General features: G+C 34.0%; 1 protein-coding gene across 4 annotated transcripts in view; it reads left to right on the top strand.

Moving 5' to 3' along the window:
• Positions 1 to 16,245, top strand: part of ADGRB3 (adhesion G protein-coupled receptor B3) — a 708,772-nt gene that overhangs the window by 420,080 nt on the left and 272,447 nt on the right. For all 4 annotated transcript variants that reach the window (XM_032409546.1, XM_032409548.1, XM_032409550.1 and 1 more), the window contains one exon: positions 4,803 to 4,846. In XM_032409546.1, the coding sequence (XP_032265437.1) occupies positions 4,803 to 4,846 (44 nt within the window). The remainder of the gene's footprint in view (positions 1 to 4,802; positions 4,847 to 16,245) is intronic.

Here is a 16,245-nt window from a genome sequence, read left to right as displayed (position 1 = left end):
TGGAAGACAGTTTTGAAAGAAGAAAAGGAATTCACTTACGAATGTCGTTCAAGAATCTCTATGAGCTAGAACTAGAAAGGATGTCCAAATCCCCATTCTATTAAAAAAAAAAAAAAAAAGTTACACAGACCAAAGGAAAAGAGAGAACCACCCATAGAAATACATTGACAAAACCGGTGATATATTATACTGTTAAATAGGCATATTGGTTTGTTGATGTGGAAACAGGAGAGAAGTAAATGAAGTAAAAGTAAAAAACAGCGAAGACTATTAAAGAAACTTGGAAGTGGTGTGTTAAACAATGGTAATGAGGAAATTTAGGTCATGGTACATTTTTTAAATGCCTTAAAATCAGGTGAGTAGAAATATTTAAACTGAGTTCAACTATTCTGTTTTGAATGGGGTCAAGAGAGATAGTTTTTTGTTGTTGTTTCTTTGTTTGCTTGTTTTACCAAAAATGTGTTTTTCAAGAAAAGAGTATCCTTTTGAAAAGTTTTCAATATATGCAATTTTAATATTTTAACTGTCGATGAGATTGACGGCTTTGTAAATGAATTTTCTTAAGCACACTTGTCTCATTTGGTTGAGAATTGTTTGCTTCCTTAGTTTAATGCATTTCTTAAATCTACTTCTATAGGCTAGTGCACAGCTCGCCTATTTTCTTCTTGTTTCTGTGATTATGTTTTGTTACTCTCTGTTGGGCTCACCATTTCCTGTTATCGATTTCCTGTAAATTCCTCATAACAGATCTTGTAGCAGAGCACCTTTGAGAAAAGTATCTAAAAATTATAACAAATATTTTACAAGTGGTTTCCCAGCAGAACCTTTTAGCCAGTTTTTTTTTTTTTTTCATGTTTAGGATTCATTCATCATTGATGTTTGCTTTATGTTTCCCATTGCACATTGTTTTTCCTTAAGCAATTGGTCTATCCAGATACTAAGATTCCTCAAATTTGTTTGTTCTGCTTATTTTTCTAAACTTCAAATATTTATTTATTTTTTTTTTTTTTTTTAAGATTTTATTTATTTATTTGAGAGAGAGAATGAGATAGATCATGAAAGGGGGGAGGGTCAGAGGGAGAAGCAGACTCCCTGCTGAGCAGGGAGCCCGATGCGGGACCCGATCCCGGGACTCCAGGATCATGACCTGAGCCGAAGGCAGTCGCTTAACCAACTGAGCCACCCAGGCGCCCCTAAACTTCAAATATTTAAATAATTGCTCACAGACCTACATGTTGGTAACTGCACTAGAATGAACGCTCACAGAGGAGTGTCTGTCGTGTAGGTTCCAGAATGTATAGTGAAAAACAAGATTGAGTGGTGCATTTTGGAACCTATAATAATTCTCATGTGGATGCTTTTTAAATTTTCACAAGGACAAGAAGAGAAAGATGTATGAGATAAGATCCAACAGATGAGGGGTGAAAAAGGTAGAAGATAAAACTAAGGTTAACAATGGCATGGATTAAGGGTAGAATAAGCATTTCTCACCTTTATACTTTTATCTGAAAGTGGAAATCAGTTTCTTGAGGGCATTAAAAAGGAAAGATATCCAAACAATTAAGGTCATATTATATTTCTTTTATAATATTATTTTTTGTTGTAACCTGTTATGAATTCTAAATATGAAATATTAATCCTATAATCAGTATCCTATATTGATTTATATAGAGATTTAACTTTATCTAACTCATACATTACTAAAAGAAGTGAACTAGATTCAGAAGAACTACTATCTCAGGTTCTTCACCCATAATTAGTTTCTATATTCATGAAATATATACTCCCATACCCCTCATTGTGGTATTTCAAGGATAATTTATTTTCTATAAAGTGTTCTGAGGTCTTTTGAACAAATCCCCTGATAAAATATAGTATAGCTTTATGATGCAACATTGTAGCTATGCTAAGGATTTCTTAGAAAGTCACAGATTGAATGAAAATTTCAGCTAAAACCAGATAGGATCTCATGGGACAGAGGAAGAAAACTATTTGGGGGAAAAAAAGGAAAGAAAACAGTTTGAAGCACCATTCCCTTCTATGACCCTCCCCAGATCTAGACCTCATGTAGAACCTCATTAAGACTCACTTACTTGATGAAACTTGATCTAACACAAGCCATGATGCCCCTCATTTCTCCCTTACATGGTATGACTAGTGACACTTATAAAAACAAGGCTCTTTGTTGTTATATAAATATTCCATATGTGTGTTCCTCATCAACCTCTTTAAGACTATAACCTTTTTCAGGGAAGGAGCCTCCTTTATGCTCTAAGAGCATAGTTTATAGGTATGAGCATTTGACAAGAGGAAAGATACCTTGGATATGCGGTCTTTGAGGGATTTTTGGTAATGGTGTTAAAATATTGGAATTAGTCAAATGTCCTAATTAAAATGAAAAATAAAATTGGGGTGGATTTCACAAATTTTAGAATCACTATTTGTAATGTTTATTTCTAGTGAAATTCTAGAACGGATCTAGCAAATAGCACTTAGAAAGGCAACATTTTACACAGAGCCTGCCTCGACTTTTAAAGAGGTTGTTTTGCCAGATACACCTCAGTGATCATATACTAAGACAAGACTGAGCGGTGGGGGGTGGCAGTCACAGAGGGAGCATGTCCACTATGGAACGGAGCCAGTAGCCTGTTTCAGGATTGTAACTTTTATCTGCCTTGGCCTAGTCATCATTTTTATTAATGACTTGGTTGGATGAGGACATAGATACCATGCTTGTTTCTTAATCCTGTAAAGATTAAAAAGTTTTGAATCAATGGTGAATGTGTGGGATGTCAAAATCAGGATTCAAAAAGTCTTTCCTAGGGCACCTGGGTGGCTCAGTCGTTAAGCGTCTGCCTTCGGCTCAGGTCATGATCCCAGCGTCCTGGGATCGAGTCCCACATCGGGCTCCCTGCTCCGCGGGAAGCCTGCTTCTCCCTCTCCCACTCCCCCTGCTTGTGTTCCTGCTCTCACTATGTCTCTCTCTGTCAAATAAATAAATAAAATTAAAAAAAAAAAAAAAAAAGTCTTTCCTAGACTTCAGTGTATAAGTAATCAAGCTGAGGAAGAGACTCCCAAAATATCTGATACAGTCTTAGCTTGCATTATTAGGAATATGGCACCCACAGGGGAGGGGCAATAGCACCACTTTGTTCTGCCCAGGCAGGACACATATGGATGGTTTCCCTAAACACACCTCGAAAGTATGTGCTCTAGGAAATGAGTGATGTGGAGAATGAGAGAACTTGAAACCAACAGAGTATGTTTACTAAAGAAGAGGACTCTTTAGGGGTAGAATAGCATGTGTAGATATCTAAAGATAATCATGTAAAGGAAGAATTATTAGGCTAGTTTCAAAGGGCAAAATAAGGTCCAAAGAATGTGACAGACCAACAGAAAGAAAACAGACAATTATACTCTTTAAAACAGAAAGCATTTCCCAAGATAATGGAAACCTCACTATGTCATCCTGAGGGTCAGGGTGGCCACTCATACATATAAAATTATTGAACTGAAAAAAAATTTGGCACTTTTTTCTACATAGTTTCATTAGACATGATTCTATACAAAAATAATCTGTTAAGAAGATATTGCAAGCTGTGACGTATAAACTTGTCAAATCCCTATGTTGTACACCTGAAACTAATGTAACATTGTCTGTGAACTATTTAAAAAAAAAAACAAAACAAAACACTTTGCCATGGTCTAGATGTGGCCACATCTGCATTTTCTTTCAATTGATTTCAAAAGAATGAGATGGTCTTTAAAAGATAACAATAGCTCTACTGGGACTTTAGCATTTTTACACTTTAGATTAGGTTTATAAGAAGGAAATGATTAAACTTGATATTTCTTTCCCAATTCAAAAGAATATCCCATGTTATGCTTCCATCTCCATCTTCACTCAATAGGTGTAATTATTATAATTAAGGAGACATACAAAGGGGTTATTAAATAGTGGATCTGGTTTAGTTCATGCTAATTGTGAAATACACCCCAAGAGGGCAGCCATGAATGACTTGCTAGGGGGGAGGCAGCGTGGTGGGACAGAGGAACTTGCACATAAGGTACAAATTTAAACTTAAAATCCCCTTTAATGACACTTATATTCTTCATACTTTAAGGGAATGCTGTGAGGTGCATCGATTTTTATTGCATTCATCATCATTTTTGAATAAAATGTTCCTTTTTAAAAAATACAGCCATTAATAATGAACACATTTGTAGAAAAAAAAAAAAAGAAGAAGAAGAAGCTATTGCAATCCAACACACTCTCTGGAAATGGACAGTTAATGCAACCATCTCTTGCCCCGAGCAAGGTGACCAACTAGAGGCTAATGAGGGTGGCGGTGGTGTTTGTACCTGTGCATAATACAGAATGTTTCCCTGGGATTTCCATTTTGTAGATATTTGGGTCTTCTGAAAAGAAATAATCCAGCAATTAATATTTTGCAGGTAAAAAAATGAAATCTATCAGAAATTAGGTAATTTCTAAATTATGAAAATATGGACCTTGTGCTAGATGAGAGCTTCACTTTCAATTTTCAAAAAAAAAAACTAAATATAGGTTATGACGTTTGTAATAAATGTAGTGTGTTTTCATGTCGAGAATTTCATAAAATGCATCAGCAAGTCTGAGAAAGGACATACAAATTTTTATGCAAAAAAAAAATAGAGATGGGATCTTGAAAGTATCATACTGCAAGATAAGAAATCTGCCATTCTGTTTGCATTTCACAGAAACCTTCCATTTTTGTTGTATGTATTCAAGAGACATTTCTTCTTTCTCTGCTTATTTTTAGGGTACTTTGAATCCCTATTGTGTGTTATGGGATGACTCAAAAACGTAAGTGACAGATGTTTTCTTATATTACTTTGGGTTAAATATTCAAAGCACATTAAGTTATTTCAGCTGCCTGCTAGTCAACGGGAATATGATAAGTTAGTGGGATGTGAGTTACACTCAGAAAACATTCTCCTTTTTGAATCTGCAGGACAGGATGATGAATGTGTTTGTGTGTGATGATGCCATCAGATTACGTCCCAAGATAGGATTGCATTACCTAATATGTAAGGCACATTGCAATGCAAATTCCATGAGGATTTTTTAAATGCTCTAGTATTTTAAAATCATAGAAACTCAAATGCTATTTCAACATTTTGCCCTAGTCGTTCAGCTTAGCATTGCAGAATAAAATAGCAATCTCTATGGTCATTTAGCCAATACATTACTTGCATGACCTTGAATCTATTATCAGAGTAATGTGATACTTATCTGGCCCTTCCAAATTGTTTTGTTATAAAAACATTGAGTGACATTTAATTTTCTTATTCATATATTTTATGAATTCATGAAGACAAAAGAAAACAATTGCAATAAATAAGGATTAATAATTCTTCGATGCATTCCTTTGTACAAGTAATTGCAATATATCTCATCAAAATCTTCTTAGTCTCATCAGTAATTCTATGAGATTTTAAGGAAGGTCTTACAGAGCAGAAAAATCCTGATTAAGTGTTAATTAGACACTTATACTTTAAATACTTATGTACATTTATTTCCAGATTATACAACCTTTTTTTTGTTTTGTTTTGCATGGAGGGGAGATAAACATCAATCAGGCCCAAAGACTGATACTGCCATGTGGATGCTGTCAGATAGCGTACCACGCTGTTGAGTTCTAGGTATTCTAAGATTTTCCCCAGTGTTCTTCACCCTAAATCTGATCTACAGCTGAGGCTTTATTATGTTACTTCCATCTCACCAGTAACTGTACTGGAGAGTCTAGAAGAAAGACATAATTAGAATTCTAGGTGAAGAAGAAACCTACTGGATGTGGTTATTTCTAGGGTACTGATAGAGTTTACATTACAGTATTTATGTGGCTGATGAATCAATAATATTGGGCATATTATTTGCTATAGATTCTGATATTCTAGGGATCCTCTTCTCCAAGGAATTTTAGTGCCATAAGGAGGATCCCACGTTGCCCTGGTGATAACATGCCCTGGATATCCTCACTGATGTCATTATTTTTTCTTTTTGAAACACAATACAGAAATCCATGATAATGGGGCATCTGGGTGGCTCAGTCATTAAGCGTCTGCCTTCGGTTCAGGTCATGATCCCAGGGTCCTGGGATTGAGTCCCGTATCGGGCTCCTTGCTCGGTGGGAAGCCTGCTTCTCCCTCTCCCACTACCCCTGCTTGTGTTCCTTCTTTCGCATTCTCTATCTCTGTCAAGTAAATAAAATAAAATCTTAAAAAAGAAAAAGAAATCCATGGTAGAAAAATTTTTGCAAGCTTTGCTCTCTACCAATAGCCAGAGAAGACTCTAGTAGTATATTCTGAGGCACTGTTTAGTATGTTGTATAGCCAAGGGAAGAATGAAATTCTACAAAAATCTAATTGAATATTTTCTACTTAAAAAAAATGCCATCTTAAACTCCTGATTATAGCTACTTGCGTATCTTCATGAATAATAGCCAACTTGGATGTAGTTTTATTATCTTTTTAGTGGTAGAATGTGCTTCAGTGTTAATCCAAACAGGGGAAGTGTTAGTTATTCCTAAAGACCTTTGGAACTGTTAAAGGAATACTATGAGAAGAAACAGCATTTCCCTATTGTGTGACTCTCTTGGTTTCCTTTCGCAGAATGTCTAAGGTTTTAATTTTAATTTAGAAACTAAAGGTTAGCACTAATCTTGGGAATCAATCACACTCTCCAACATCTGCTAAAACATCATTCTTATCCATGACAAAACAAACAAACACCCCCATGTCTTAGCTTTACAAAAATCAACTTTTAAGTTGTCCTTGAAGAAAACTATTCAGTCAGAGGTGTGGTTAGCTGCCTTTCAAAAAGAGATCAGTGTAGTTCATGTTTCCTTGATGTACCTGAAAAGTAATCAAAACTGACAGAACTTCTGTCCCATCACAGTTTTTACCAGAGTGTTTTATCATTAAGTTGTTTTTCTGGGTGAGTTTTAAACAATGAAGGTTAAGACAACTTTATTTTCTTCACATTTGTTTTATTTTGATCGTGTTCTTATATAGACATAATAGCTTTACCGATGCAGTGATTTCAACTTTGAGTATAAGTGCTCTAAGTATAATTAGTAGTGAAGAGATGTGGCTACTAATTTTTATACAGAAAAGAGTTGACTTAAATGATGTTTTCAAGATTGCAATAATGTTGAAATTAGAAGTTGTCTAGTAATTTTGGTTTATGTTATCAGATTGTCTTATCTTTTTCATTGAGGTATAATTGATATATAACATTATATTTGTCTCAGGTGTACAACACAGTGATTCGATATTGCAAAATGATCACCACAATAAGTCTAATTAATATCCATCACCACATAGTTACAGTTTTTTTTCTTGTGATGAGAACTTTAATGATTTACTCTCTTAGCAACATTCAAATATGCAACACAGTATTAACTATAGTCACCATGTTCTCAATTATATCCCCATGGCCTGTTTGTTGTATAACTGGAAGTTTCTACCTTTGACCTCCTTCACTCATTTTATCCACCCCATATTCCCCTCCCCTCTGGCAACATCAAATTGCCTTACTTTTAATTTTTTAATTATTTTTTATTATAAAATTAGTATCTGAGTATCTTTTACTTATAAAACTTTAAAACATAACTGCTAAGGCAAAAGTCCCCATTAATCATCACCAACTTGGGTGTCTCCATCCACTCATCTCCCCAAGGGAGATTTGCATTTTGTTATGTATAATTTCAGGTATCCACTTATGCATTGACATATGTATGCAGCCATAGAAATTAATACTATTTTTACATAAATGATATCATACAGTATGTAACACTGGCATCCTCAATTTTTAATTCCACAATATATTGTGGAAATTTTAAAACTGTACTACATATGTTACACTTTCTTATATGGACTACATTATATAGATATATCATAATTGATCTAGTATTCCTAATATTGATGGCGTGGAGGTGATTTTCAACTTATTTAATGAAATGAATTGTGCTTCTGTGTACCTCCTTGTACATTCCTTCTTGAGGCTGTCTCTGACCATCCAGCTGAAAGTGTTACTCTCTTATTCTATCACCCGATTTTATAGTCTTCACAGCATGCATTCCTACTTTCTTATTTATTTTTGTTTGCTTATTGTCTGTCTCCCCCAATAAGAAGTAAGTGCCATGAGAGAGATACTTTATCTTTCTTGTTCATCACTGCACTCTTAATGCCTAGGACACCTGCACACAGTATATATTCAACAAGTACTTCAACTGGTTAGTTTTGCACAAGAATAAATATTTGCATATTTCTCAGGTACTCTTTCTCTTTAAGAATTATTTCCATTTATGTTTCATCTTATTAATTCCAGCAACAATTAGACCTAACATCAGAAGTTTAAAGGGAAAATGCTTCACCTTGGTACAATACTGAGGTCCATTATAAATGGTCAATTTTATTTCTAATGATAATCTATTACCCTGATAATCCCAAGCAAAGACATTTTTATTTTATTCTGATTGGGTACAATAATTTTAGACAATTTCAAAACATATTTTTATCTTGCTTTGGCTAACTAACTGACAGGATGCAGAAAATGTTTCATTATGGGTGACCCATGTAATAAATTGAAAGTACTTCCTCACTTCAGAAATAGGCTTTTTTGGTTAGGAGAAGTGTTTCTTTTTAAATGTTTAAATGTTTTCTTTTAATATAGCTAACAAAGTTATCATTAGGATAATAATTTGCACATTCTTTGAGATACTCTAAATTTAGATTTTGAGTATTAGATCATGTGTGATGACTACATTTCCTGGAAAACCCATAATTAACCTGTGGTCTTTTAATTAACCTGTGGTCTTTCTCCATGGGTCTGAGTAGCACCATCTAATGCTATCAGGTCTGTGAAGGATCATGCTTGTTTTCAGAAAATGTTTCAGAGTGTCAATCGTGTGAATTTCAATTATAATTTTATAACTATTGCTGAACAGTTTTATCAATCCATTTATAACTTATGTGCCTCCTCCTAGTGGTTGAAAACAAAAACTTTTAATGGGCTTTCCATTTTTCTACATTTCGAATTGATTTATTGCAGTTGGGAGTAGCAATAGTCACATTTTGACTGAGACTGATACTGGCTTGTTTTATCTCAAAGTTAAGTAATTGAATTGAAGTGATTCCTCTCCTTTGCTTCTATTATCCTTATTTCTTCATCCCCAGGACTTTTCCCTCTCTTTTGTCATTTATATTGGAAATCACCATTTCATTTACCTGACAATATGAGTCCTAAAAATAGAAAACTAACACTCTGGCCTCATGCCATCACTCTAGAGGGGTTACCATCATTTTCTTTGCTCTTCAGATGACTGACATACTCATGCCATTATGGAGACATGATGTCATAACTTAAAAAAAAGATCTATTAGCTTTTAGAAGTTCAACACAATTATACAAAGCATTACTCTCATTGGGTAACCAACCTTTCCCCTCCAAGTGATAACCAAATGATAAAGCTCTATCATAAGGCCCCATTCACACTGTCAGACTCAGCAAATTGATATGGACAGAACTTGAAAGAACAAGGGAGAGATCTTGTTGGAGAATTAATTTATACAATAGTTAAGAAAGAAAGTAGACAAAGAACAGCTATGCAAAACAGTAATATGATGGTCCTATTGTTTTAGAGGACATATGGAAGCATCCTTTATAGACCTGCAGTTACCTAACTGAAATCTTTTCTTGAACATCAGTGAAAAAAGGAAGTCTCTCTTCAAAATATTCAGCATACATATAGCCATGATTCCAATAGATCACTATTTCTAGAATTTCTTAGTGATCCTCTCCCTCTGCCCCTCCCCCCACTTTTGCATGCACACACTCTCTCAAATAAATAAAATAAATCTTTAAAATATGTTAAACTGTAATGGAGTACACCATGGTAGTAAGCACTTTGGAAATAAATTACGTGATTATATTATAAACATACGGTTGTTCAGCCTTCCAAATTAACATTATGTGCAACTTCTAATATGTCCAATATATGTCCTAGGTGTCAACATGTTCATTTTTACTGGATAGTCTCTAAGGTCATGTTTGCCCTTCTGTAGTGAGAGTGGTAAGAAATAAATAACTATTTCTGACTGGCATTTATTATAATTTTGTCTCAGTTGGTATATTCATAGCCCATATGGATCCAACTGCAGAAGCAATTAAGGTGTCAGGATCCCATGGAATTTCCCACTATCCATTCAGTGATCAAATCTTAAATAATATCAAACTATGTTATTATGCTTTATTTCCTTTCATTATACTCACACTAACAGAAATGAGAATATTAGACTTTTACGTTATCAAAATACTAGTCCTTGTAAATTAAAATTGGCCAATCTCCAATAACTTAAATATTGTATCATGGGTCAAAAATAATCACACCCAGATTCTTAACAGTTATTTGTTTTCAGATTTATCATTGATAAAATGTTGCTTTTGTTTGCAAAAATCCATGCTTTTTTAAAAGTAGTACAAAATCAATAGAAAAAGCATAATAATTTGAGAAAATAGCAAGACAAAGATTCATTGGTAGGAAACTAAATGGAGCTTTCTTTACTTTTGTTTTTCTGTCTTAGACTGTACATTACTTTTTGAAGTTTTCTGATATCCACAGTTGCACGTTTCCTTCCATTATAATTCAAAATGACCTTGCCTTAGCTTTCTTCAGAAAAAAATTTCTTTTTCCTCCTTTAAAATGTTTTAAATTTTCTTGGGTCACCTGGATGGCTCAGTTGGTTGAGCATCTGACTCTTGGTTTGGGCTCAGGTCATGATCTCACGGTCCTGGGATTGAGCCCTGTGTCGGGCTGGGAGTCTGCTTGGGATTCTCTCTCTCCCTCTCGCTTTGTCCTTCCCCCCACCCTGCACACTCTGTCTCTCTTTCTCTCTCTCAAATGAATAAATCTTTAAAAAATAATAAAATAAAATGTTTTAAATTTTCTTTAGAATGTTTTGAATTTCATCATAGATTTTATGGTATTGAATTTAGTTTCCTAAAAGTATATTTTTGGCTTTGTTAGTGTATAAATTATCCCTTTTTAACTGATATAGTCTATGTACGTACCTCTAGTATTATTACCTACTCATTATGTCCATTAATGTGAGCAGTAAAGTTCAAGAAACATTGCATTATGCCTTCAACCATGTATTCTGAGAGCTGATACTGGGAGTAAAATGACGCAACATGTTTTTTATTGTAATCCATGCCTTGATCCTCTAAAGTAAGGGTTAGGAAACTATAGCCTACAGACTATGGGACAAATGCAGACTGATATCTGTTTTTGTAAATAAAGTTTTTTGGAACACAGTAACATCTATTTGTTTACATATTGTTTGTGGCTGCTTTTGTCCTACGACTATGGTATTGAGTCTTTGCAACAGAAATCATATATATGGCCCATAAATTATACAATATTTACTATCTGGTTTTTAACCGAAAAAAAAATTGTTAACACCTACCCAAAACAATGTTTTCCAGCATTTTCCATGTCTTGGCATACATAGAAAATAATTTTAAAGCACATTGAGGTAAATGAATGAAAATGATTGCAAGCGGAAACAAGGTAGGTTGTCCCAAGTGTAGAGAGGATCAATATCTGTATTAGTTATGAAAAATTCTCAATCATTATTTTTCCAAATATAGACTCACCTATAATCTGTCTCATCTTCATCTAGAACTCTAAAGAACGTTGTTTCTTATTCTCCTGGTATCATAAACTCTCTTCCAGATTTTCTGATTTTTTTTCCTCTCAGTTATACATTTTGGAAATTATTTTTTAATCTTCAGTTCAGTATTTCTCTCTTCATTTTTTTCTAACCTGTTATTTAATTATTTGTAAAGTTTTTATTTTAAGTTGTCATTTTTTTTCATTTATAGAGTTTCTTTTGATATATATTTTTTAAATCTATTAGTTTACTTTTTGGAGTTTCCTAATTTATGCAGGTGTTTTCAAGCTTATATTTATTTATTTTAACTTAGTAAGCACATTTGTTTTATAATCTGTGGTTGATTATTCCTATATTTGAAATTTCCGTGGGTCTGTTTTTGTTCTTTTTTGTTTCTCTTAATTCTCATTCATAGTACCTTATATCCTAGTATACTAGGTTATGTCATGCTTATTGTCCTTAAAATATTATTTGTGAGGAATGTTTGATGCCTAGGATAAAGATATGTTCTTTCAAAGACAATTTATATTTGCCTTTTCTGACCACTTAGTGATACTACTACTCCAGATCCCTTAAACTAAATTCAATCTAGAGGTTACCTGGAGTGACCATATATTTCAGCAATTCTAGCAGTATTCAAATGGGAGGACTAACCTGAAAAAAGAAAACTTATTGCTAAAAATAGGAAATCTAAATCAGTATCTTCTCACACCTGTAATTCCTGAACAGCTCACCATTTCCCATAGCACATCTGTTGAGAAGCATTGCCATACCGTACTTTATGTCTATAATTTTGATAACCTTATGTTTTTCTGCCTTATGTTATAGTAATTTGATATTCCTTTCTAGACTTAAATACCTTGGTAACTAGAAGTGTGTCACATTTATGTTTGTAAGTTCTGCTGTGCTTACCAATGAGATTTGCAAACAGTTAGAACTCTGTAAATTCATTAATTCACATAACAAATATTTCTTGAGAACCTATTATTTGTTCTGCTATTCAAGGTGCCTGGCACATATGTTAGTGAACAGACAAAAATACCTGACTTATGGAGCTTAGTTGGAGGAGGAGTGCAGGGAGGGTCATAAGAACATAAATATAATAGATGAATAAATTATATAGTGTGTTAAGAAGTAAAAATTCCATGGGGGGCAGTTGATCAAGATAGAAGATAGAGTATGCCATTTAATTCAACTAATTTATTTGTGCTCCTTTGATTGACTTATCCCAAGATGCCGCCATTCATTTACACAATATTTACTTAACAAGTGCCCAAAATGTGCAAGGTGTCACTTCAGTATCCATCTCTGGTTTTTTTCATGTTTGATCAAGTGCTTTCCTATGCTATCTAACTAGCTTTGCATTTGGTAATAGAGTTCTCTTCCCATTCCAATTAGCTTTCCTTAAGTGTTTGGCTGTCCATATTCATCTATATTCTGTCTGTGATCTAAAATGTCTATTCCTCTGGCCCCACAGTAGTCATTATCCCAACTATCCAATTAGATTGTATAATGCCTACAGAAATGCTAGACATGAACTATGAAAGTTAAATATTTTCTGAAACTGAAACAGCTAAAAATTCTAGCCTAAAGATGTTCATATTATATAAAAGACAAAGGTTTTTTTAAATCAAAAAGTCATGTCTGTTTATTAAAAAAAAAAAAAACCTAAAGGGGAAGTCTGTTCTTTAATATTAATTCTCTACATGCTCTTAGAATTCAGAAATGAAAACTCATTGACCTTATTCATAGATATTTCTAAATCCAAAATTTTACCGATGATATTTAGGTTTATAATTTTCTATAGATAATTATTTACCAGATAAGTAATAATCTGGAAAGTCCACAGATTTTGGAGGAATAATATTGTACAATATTCTTCTTCATAGTTCAGTGAAAATACTGTAAGAAGTAAGGGCTTTCAATTTGTCAACAGGGTTGTCTACTTATTTGAGGATATGAAACTGAAAATTAGCTTCAACTTTTTAATCAGTAATACAGAAAGAATGTGATAATAAAAGTAACTCCAACATATCTAATCACTCTAAAATCTAGATTTCTTAAAAGTCAAAATGGGCATAATTTTGCCTATTGCATGTGATGGTCATAAAGATCAACAGAAAAACTGCTCCAGTAAACTTGGCCTAGTGACTAAAACATGGCAGATGTTTTTAAAAACATCAGTGGGGTGCCTGGGTGGCTCAGTCGGTTAAGCGACCGACTCGTGATTTTGGCTAAGGTTATGATCTCAGGGTGGTGAGATCGAGCCCCAAGTTGGGCTCCATGCTCAGCAGGAAGTCTGCTAGAGATTCTCTCTCCCTCTTTCTCCCTTTGCTCCCCCCAATAAATAAATCTTAAAAAAATAAAAATAAAAAACATCAATAAATGCTTTGGAGCATGGGTGGGTTGTCTGGTTGATTGGTTGATTAGTGGGAGATTCTCTATTTTTTAAAGATTTATTTGAGAGAGTGTGTGCATGTGCGTGCACGTGTGTGAGCTGGGGGAGGGGCAGAGGGAGAGCGCGCGAGAGAGAATCCTCAAGCAAACTCCCGGCTGACCAGAGAGCCCAACATGGGGCTCAGTCCCAGGCCCCCAAAATCGTAACCTGAGCCAAAATCAAGAGTCAGACTTAACCGACTGAGCCACCCAGGCACCCTACTAGTGGGATATTCTAACAGGGAAGGATAGCCATTCATATCCCCTTGCCTGAATAATGGCCTCATGTATCTGGAAAAATAATTTCTTTTGTATTAAAAGGAGATTTTAATACATATAAATAATAATTCTTTGTGACAGTAAAGCATCATCATAGATTAATTTACAATTTTTCCATTTAAACACATTAAATAATGGTGCTTCCTATAATCAATGGTATCTTAAGATTCTGTGATGTGCAAGTAGTATTATCCTGAATATCTGACAGTCTTTAATTTATTCTCATTGAAAGTTTGGTGGAAAAGTAATTTTTTAAGGCATCAAGTACCTTGAGAAGGATTATTAGTATGAAAAGGAAAAAAAAAAAAATAACCTGGACAAAAGCCAAAAGCTGCTGACCAAGTGTCTCTTAAGTTCCATAGAAAGCATTTGTTGGGATTTATGCATGATAGGCATCTTGCCCCATGTACCCTTCTTCTCCCCCTCATCCTAATAAAGGCAGTGAGGTTAATTTTCAAAGTATTTACTTAAACTAAATGTTTTAAAAATAAATAAAAGCAAAACTGGGAATTCATCCAACGTTTCTCACCAATTTATACTGTTCTTAGGGGCCTTGGGATCATTCCAAGAGACCTTTTTGACAGGATTTTTAAAATTATGTTGTTAAAATATTAATGGGTATAGTATTAATAGGAGCAACCTGGAACTGGCTGGTAAAGATAGGCCCTTGTTGAACCTCTCTTAATTTGCTAATGTCTGTGGGTCTATTTCAGAGAAGATCCAGGTTTGAATTGCTGAGGATATGTAGTAGATAATTTTAGAACTATACTTTTTCAATTCTTTGAGTGACTCAGGCTAAAAACTCCCCCTACTTATATATACTATAAACAACTGACTGGATGTTTTCCTTAATATTTATTTTTCTATTTCCTCTTCTTTTTTTTATTCCTCAGAAATGCCCACTTATACCATAGTTAATAACTATTTCAGCTTTGGTGTTAGAGATATTCAACAATTAAAGAAAGGTAGCTAATGTTATCTTTCCTTAGACACTGTTAACCAAGCAATTCACCAGGCATTTGTAAATATCTCTTAAACCCTTAATAATATTCTCTTACAAATTAATTAAAATATAGATTTGAATGAGCATTAGTAAGCTTGAGGTCAACGTGAAGGAAATTATTTCAAGGTTCAGTAATAAATATGTAGGTTATAGATTTAACTGTGGAGTCCATTGAGGAAAAGCAATAGAATAAAAATGGTTGTAGTATTAGTAATGGTTTTGATTTAAAAAATTAAACCTACTTTTTAATCATTTTGTTAGCTTGATATAATGGACATAAGTAATTATACTTGAGAGGTATAAATCAAGTAACAGCTATAACCACCATATCTTACAAATTATATTTGGAGTCCAATTGAGTTCTCATTGCAGATGACATTATTTTGTGAAGATTGAAAACAAGAGAAGTCATTTTAAAATATGTATAAGTATGGTCTATAAAAAAGAAGTTAAGTTGGAAATCTGCACTAAAATAGATTAATATCTTCAATATAAAACTAAAACACTATATTGCCAATACATAACGTACAAAAATTATCTAGCTATTCTCTCTGCTTCCTACAAGCAGCTCTTTTAGTGTGTACTGGTATTGTTATGTGACTGCTTTTTAATCCTGTTTGTAGAACTGGGCTTTGGCAAGAATTGGGCAAATTTCATTGCCCTGAATTTTCACCAACATCATAGGCTGATGGAGAGGAGGAGAAAGGAAATGGGAGTAGCACTGAAGAAAATCTTCTCATAGAATATATTTGAAATCATCCTGAGCATCACAGTGGCAGCTACCCAGGAATGGCTGTGTGGATGCCTATG

This window comes from Phoca vitulina, unplaced genomic scaffold (genome assembly GCF_004348235.1).
Source record: "Phoca vitulina isolate PV1807 unplaced genomic scaffold, GSC_HSeal_1.0 scaffold11, whole genome shotgun sequence".
Lineage (NCBI taxonomy): Eukaryota > Metazoa > Chordata > Mammalia > Carnivora > Phocidae > Phoca > Phoca vitulina.
This window is presented reverse-complemented; position numbering and strand designations above follow the sequence as displayed.